At 42.6% G+C, this 6,249-nt stretch overlaps 1 protein-coding gene across 1 annotated transcript in view; it reads left to right on the forward strand.

Moving 5' to 3' along the window:
• The window catches only part of METAP1D (methionyl aminopeptidase type 1D, mitochondrial), a 79,266-nt gene extending 73,341 nt beyond the window's left edge, over window positions 1-5,925 (forward strand). The window contains 4 exon segments of the mRNA XM_007458837.1: window positions 3,267-3,364; window positions 4,693-4,740; window positions 5,637-5,715; window positions 5,847-5,925. Coding sequence (XP_007458899.1) covers window positions 3,267-3,364; window positions 4,693-4,740; window positions 5,637-5,715; window positions 5,847-5,925 — 304 coding nt within the window.
• The last annotated feature ends 324 nt before the right edge of the window (window positions 5,926-6,249 follow it).

Genomic DNA, 6,249 nt, shown 5'->3' on the forward strand with positions numbered 1-6,249 from the left:
TGCATTCAAAACTACTGCTTAAAATAAAAATCTGGAAAGATTAAAGTAAAATTCCATAACTTAGAAAATCAGGTGCCATTTGAGATCCTTTAATTAGAGATGTGACCATTTGGAAATCAGTGCTGTTCATAGAGTTCATGAGAAAATGGTAATAAAACAATTTTCATGTGCATTTTTATTTCTTTAGAAGAGTATGTACTTAAATATAATACTCCTCTGCCCTCTTGGGGAATGTATTCTTAGTCATAAAATGTAGTTTAAGTGTATCAAGAATTTTAATTTATCTAGACAAAACTTCAATTGAGGAAAACTATCTCATGAAAGGGAATTAAATTAAGAAAATGATCACAAGATGAAATTCCTTTAGAGAGATTTTTCTTTCAACTCTAAACCGTACCTGAAACGTGAACTGTAATAATACAGTATGATTTTCAGGTAGGTTCGTAAACTGCTTTTATACATCTCCTTCCTCCTCTCCCCTTCTCTCCTCCCCAAATATTCCATCTGAAGAGCTTCAAATCACAGATGTACTCAGGCTCGGGTGAGTGGCTGTCTTAGAAAATTTTTAATCAGAGAAAATCAGAAGAGAAGAGCTAATACCAGGAGCGTTCTTTTGGTAGATTTTAACAAAAAGAAGGCAGATTTCATCTGTGAAATGTCCAAGGCAGGAAGACCCTTATGCTCAGAAATGGGTCATGACCCTCGATGGCTGGTGTTGGGGAGCAGTTGTGTACTTCTTGGGCACCCCTGCCCACCCAGCAGCTTCCATTTCCCCCAACACACCAGTCAAGAGAAGCATGTGTACTCCACTTTCCCATGCCACAGCTAGGGATCCTAGCCACTTGATTCCATGTTAGAGTGGGATTTGCTACCACAAATTGCTTGGATTACCTCCACAAAGTTAGATTTAAACCCTAGAATCAGGTAAATAATCCTGTGCTACCCTTATATTCCAAAATAGAAGAACAGTATATAGTAGAATAGTAGAAGGGGTACGCTTTTCAACAGTAATTAGAAATATTAATGAGATTTTATTCCATTCAGTTCCAGGAAGTATGCGTTAAAAAGCGAACTACCAATCCAAAAGGAAAATACCCTAAAAAGCAGACAGACGTGTTTACTTAGTTCGTGAGAATCAAGCGCTGAGATGGGTGCTCAACCAAGGAACTGAGGGAAATCTGTCCTGTTCTTTTCCTCTTGCCACACAGCTGTGAAATCCTCTGACCTTTGCATCCATGACACATACATTCTATGATCCTCCTAATACCAGAAGTTCCAGCAGGATCCGGGCAGTAAATCGTTGTAGAATGCACTCAGATATCTTTAGCCACCTAGTAATTGCCCAGCTTCTTTTATGAAGAGGAATGAGAGGCATGGGCGGGGGAGGGACCCCAGGTGTTTTTTCAGAGCGGGCTTTCTTCCCCTCCTCTCATCGGAAATGAAAATGAAGATTGCCATTGTAACGCGCATTGTCGACGTAGCTGTGATGCCTGCCAATCAGTTAGAGCCTTAAAAAGAAAACAAAAACAAAAACTGGTTTGGTTTTTTTAAGAAAAGAAAATAGAACAGTTTATAATGAATCTTCTTAGAATTATTGAGGTCTGTTGGGACATAGATAACATAATTTACAGGTTTAGATAGAACCCATTCTTGTAAAAAAAAATACTAGATCAGTTTATCTTACTAAATAATCTCTCTTCCACCCTCTATCCACTCTCCATCCTGAATTTCTATTCAGAAATTGCGTGGTACAAATAGGAACATCTTGGAAAAGTTGTAATACCTCCTGTCCAAAGTGCAAAGACACACAGAAATAAGTATAACCATAAAGAACAACTTAAGAGATAAAAGCATTCACTTACCATTCCTCTCAACACATGCATAGCTCACCTATTTCTGCACTGTTACATGGAAATTAAATCTGAATGAGAGGCTGCCCACCTGCTATTTATAGTGACATCCTGGCCTAAGTGAAGACATTTTACAGGTCTGGAGATGAAGGTTAAAAATGTATACAGAAAAGTATATTGACAGGAATGCTCATAAAGATGCTGGCTAAACGCCTTTGAGTTCATATTAAACTAAACCGAAGGGCTGTTGGAACCTCTAGTTTGGGATCTGAGAACTTTGGTTTTGTTAAGAATTTAAACAGTGGGCCTGTAAACCCCAATCCATTATTATGGTTAGCGTTAAGGCACTTTGCCCTTCATTCACATGAAAATATAGATTGTTCATGATATGTATGTTCTTGTCTTTCTGGTGCTCCCAGAAATGAACATGTTCACCTGATTGCAAAAATGACTTCTTAACCTTGTAGGTGAAGATTTTAGGGTTGGATTGTAAGATTTCACTTATATGGGATAGATGGAACCCAAACGATTTGCATGTAGAGATAACTAATGAAGCATTAAGAATTAGGAATCACAATACCAGCTTCACTTAAGCATTGTAGCGATTAAAAAGCATTTTTTATGAATTTTGTTAATGGTGTAAGTCTTTAGTAGAAATCCCAAATAATCACAAAGTTTTGGAGTGTTTCAAGAATACTGACAAAGTAGATGTGACCTTTTGTGTGAGTGTGTCTGTTTGTAAAATGTCTAATGTTCTGAATTATAGAATTATAGAAGTAGGAAGTCACATTTCAGATTGTAATTTTTTTATCTGGTTCCCAAATCAGTGGTAATTTGCACAGCCTTTTTGTGAAACTCCATACAAATCAGGCAGATTTTTATGACCTGCATTACCTGTACATGTATCTTGGTTATAGTTAGCTATATATGTGTGCATGCACACTCATCATCTAAAAGTGGCCTTGTTTGAATGCTGTACTAAAGTAAGTGAAGCAGGGCTCCCCTGGTGGCGCAGTGGTTGACAGTCTGCCTGCCGATGCAGGGGACACAGGTTCATGCCCCATGATCCGGGAGGATCCCACATGCCGTGGAGCGGCTGGGCCTGTGCTCCGCAGCGGGAGAGGCCACAGCAGTGAGAGGCCCGTGTACCGCAAAAATAATAATAATAATAAAGTAAATGAAGCAAATTACTGTGTTAGATACATACCTTTTTTTCTTCATTTATCCAGAGGGAGTTGTTACAAGCTGTGACAAAATTTAAAATTTTTCCAGAATAATGAAAACAAGTTGTTACTATCCTAAATATAACTTATTTTTTTCTTTTTCAGAGAATATTTTGAAGTGACTTTGTCTTATCTGTGTATGCACTTAAAATGATCCAATTTAATTAAGTATTTTGTTTGGTTACTTTTAAAGCCAGATAACTCATCAGAATGGTTTGCAAGTCTGTCCACATTTTGTGGGACATGGGATAGGATCTTACTTTCATGGACATCCAGAAATTTGGCATCATGGTAAGAAAGTTAGTTTGGGAGCTGCTTATTGAATGTAATCAGGATAAAGCAGTTTTGCTCCTGAATCCCTTGCTGCAATTTTGAATCCACAATGTCATCCTTTCCTATGAGTGTGTGGGTGGGAATGGGGGGGTCCTACCTAATCGTAACCAGCACATTGCTATGTTATTGAATTAGAGCCCAGCCGTTTCAGTCCCAAAATAAGGTTTGTTTTGCTTTTTGTCTCCTGAAGGGTGATGGCTGGAAGGCACAAGGGATATTTGTCTAGAAAAAGTTACTGAAAACAAAACACCACAGCATCAATGTCCCAGCAGTATGCACATATGACTGTTTTCTGTTTTTCTTTTTCTGCCCCCTTCTCAAACCGCTGACTGTTGTGGTTAAACTTCATTACATCCTACACAGCGTTGACAGCTGATGTATTTAGCAGCGTGTACTCTTAGTGATTTCTAGATTATACCCACCCTGTGTTCTTTCCCCAGAATCTCCTGTTTTTCACTGCCTGGATCTGTACCCTACAGTGAGAAAGCAAGGGTGGGCCAGAAAGTGGGGGGGGGGGTATTGGGTTAGGGTAGGAAGCAGTTCTGTGGAGTGCCCCCAAGGGGGATGCATACCTGGACAGGGGCCAAAGGAAAGTTGGCCCTAGAGCCTTGACCTGTGTGCTTGCGGTGGGAGCAGCCCCTGGAGGAACTACTGGCTGGAATCCATCCCCTGGAAGATCCCTAGAGACTCAGCAGGTCAGAACTCCCTTTGGGCCAAAGAGCTCCACCAGAGGCAGCTCATAAGAGGCCCAGGCTGGAGTGCAGAAAGGGTGTCTCAGGCATGTGCCTACCCAGCGCCAGCACCTGGAAATATTTCAAGTCACCCCTGTTCTTGCCTTCTACCAACCTGCCTTCCCTTTGACTCAGTTCCCAAGATGTCTTACTCTTTGGGTTGGAGGTGTGGAGGGCAAGGTCCAGGACCCAGCGAAGCCAGGAGACCTCAGAGCAAGTGGCCAGGGGACAGCGGAGAGGGGGAGCCCAGCAGGTGTCTCAAGCACCCAGGCTGATTTTGCTTAGCCTTGGTGCACCCTTCCTAGGGGTCCTGACCCCAAGCTCAGAAAATGCAAAGGCTGAGGCCTAGGAGCCCTGTGCTTATTAACCCATGGGTGGTAGCTACCACCCAGGATTCTAGAAACCTCCACCCTTTCTTCCTAAAAGAAAAAATAAATAAGATAACCATGTTTTTTGAGTAGCCTAACCCCTCTAATTCCGTTTCTCTCTGTCCTCTCCATTTCCCATTCCTGCCCCCCACACCCATTGTTTTCTGTTTTTGTTTTTGTTTTACAGTGAATGACAGCGATCTACGCATGGAGGAGGGCATGGCGTTCACCGTGGGTCAGTGCTGAGCTCCTCTTCAGAGATCCGTGGATCCCTTGTGGAAGCAGCGGCGCTGGCCTAGGCCAGGCAGTCCAGTTGAAGGGCTAATAAAGCCAATCAGCATAATTAAATAATTCAGATGCATAGTAAATCTGATTAAATAATATCCTCGAGCCCCATCTTCCTAAATCAGATACTTACCAACACATTTAGGAGACGGCAGCCGTCCAACCTTTTAATTCTGTTACCAGTGTAATGTGGTGTTTGGGTTTTTTGTGTTGTTTTGTGGGGTGTTTTTGTTTTTGTTTTTCATTAACACCCAGTAACTAGGGGCATTTATGTCCCTTGCTCCCTGTCAGCTAGTGACATACTCTCTGGTAACCCATTCCTGGCTGATCATGTGACTGGTATCACCACCAAATTCCAATCACCTAAGACCCTGAAGGCCTCATATTTCTGACTGTGGGGCTTAATGGAGAAGCAATTAGAGCGAAATAAGAAAATTGTTATTTGCTGATTAATGAACATTTTGAGCATGTTTTAAAAATTCAAATATTTTAAAAAACTGACTGGTATTCATAAGAGGGACTGGTGTTTGGGTGGTTATTATCCACAGGGTCCTAATTAAGGCTTGATTAAAATGCCCTTTTTTCCTCTAAAAAAAATTACAAACTAGGCAACTTCATAACATTTTTGAATGCCATAGCGTTTCCTCTGCCTACTGTTTGGTTTGTAGCATACTATGTAAGCAACATCAATTATCAGCGCTTGCGAGATGACAACATGAGCCCGTGGGGGGAAGCACTTGGAGGGAGCGGGGAGAACCTTTTTATTCTCTTTTTTGATAATGAGCCGAAACAATGTTTAACAAGAATCTGATTAGATCACTGCAGTAAATATTTTCCCTCTTACAGAGCCAATTATAACCGAGGGATCCCCTGAATTTAAAGTGCTGGAGGATGCATGGACTGTGGTCTCCTTGGACAATCAAAGGTGTTTGCTTTCTGCCCGGTTTCTTTTAAATTGTATAGAAAGGGAAGGTTCGTCCGACAACGAGGGCGAGCTGCTACTCCCCGCCCCGCAGGCGCTTGAGCGCTTGCTGATCGCTGCCTTGTGTGTTTCAGGTCGGCCCAGTTCGAGCACACAGTTCTCATCACGTCGGGGGGCGCGCAGATCCTGACCAAACTGCCCCACGAGGCCTGAGGAGCCACCCAAAGGTCGCAGAGACCCGGCGCCTTTTTTCTTAAATTGCTGAAATCCAACTAGAGAACTTTGAGAAGAAACAGGCTAACGGCCTGTCTCACAGTAAGCTACCTAGCACCTAGTAGCGCCTTGGGAAAACGCGGTGGGGATCGGTGGCCGTTGAGAGCTCAGATCCGAGGCCCCGATGTGGCCGTGCGGCTTCGGAAAGACGGGTCCTGGCGCCGGGCTCTGCTTCCCAACGCGGGAAACGCATCTGGAAGGGAGCGGGGACGCCCTCATTTGGAAGACGAGGGATTCCTAGAAATGCATAGCTTTCTCTTTCCC

The sequence above is a fragment of the Lipotes vexillifer genome, unplaced genomic scaffold (assembly GCF_000442215.2).
Source record: "Lipotes vexillifer unplaced genomic scaffold, Lipotes_vexillifer_v1.1 scaffold1306, whole genome shotgun sequence".
Classification (NCBI taxonomy): Eukaryota; Metazoa; Chordata; class Mammalia; order Artiodactyla; family Lipotidae; genus Lipotes; species Lipotes vexillifer.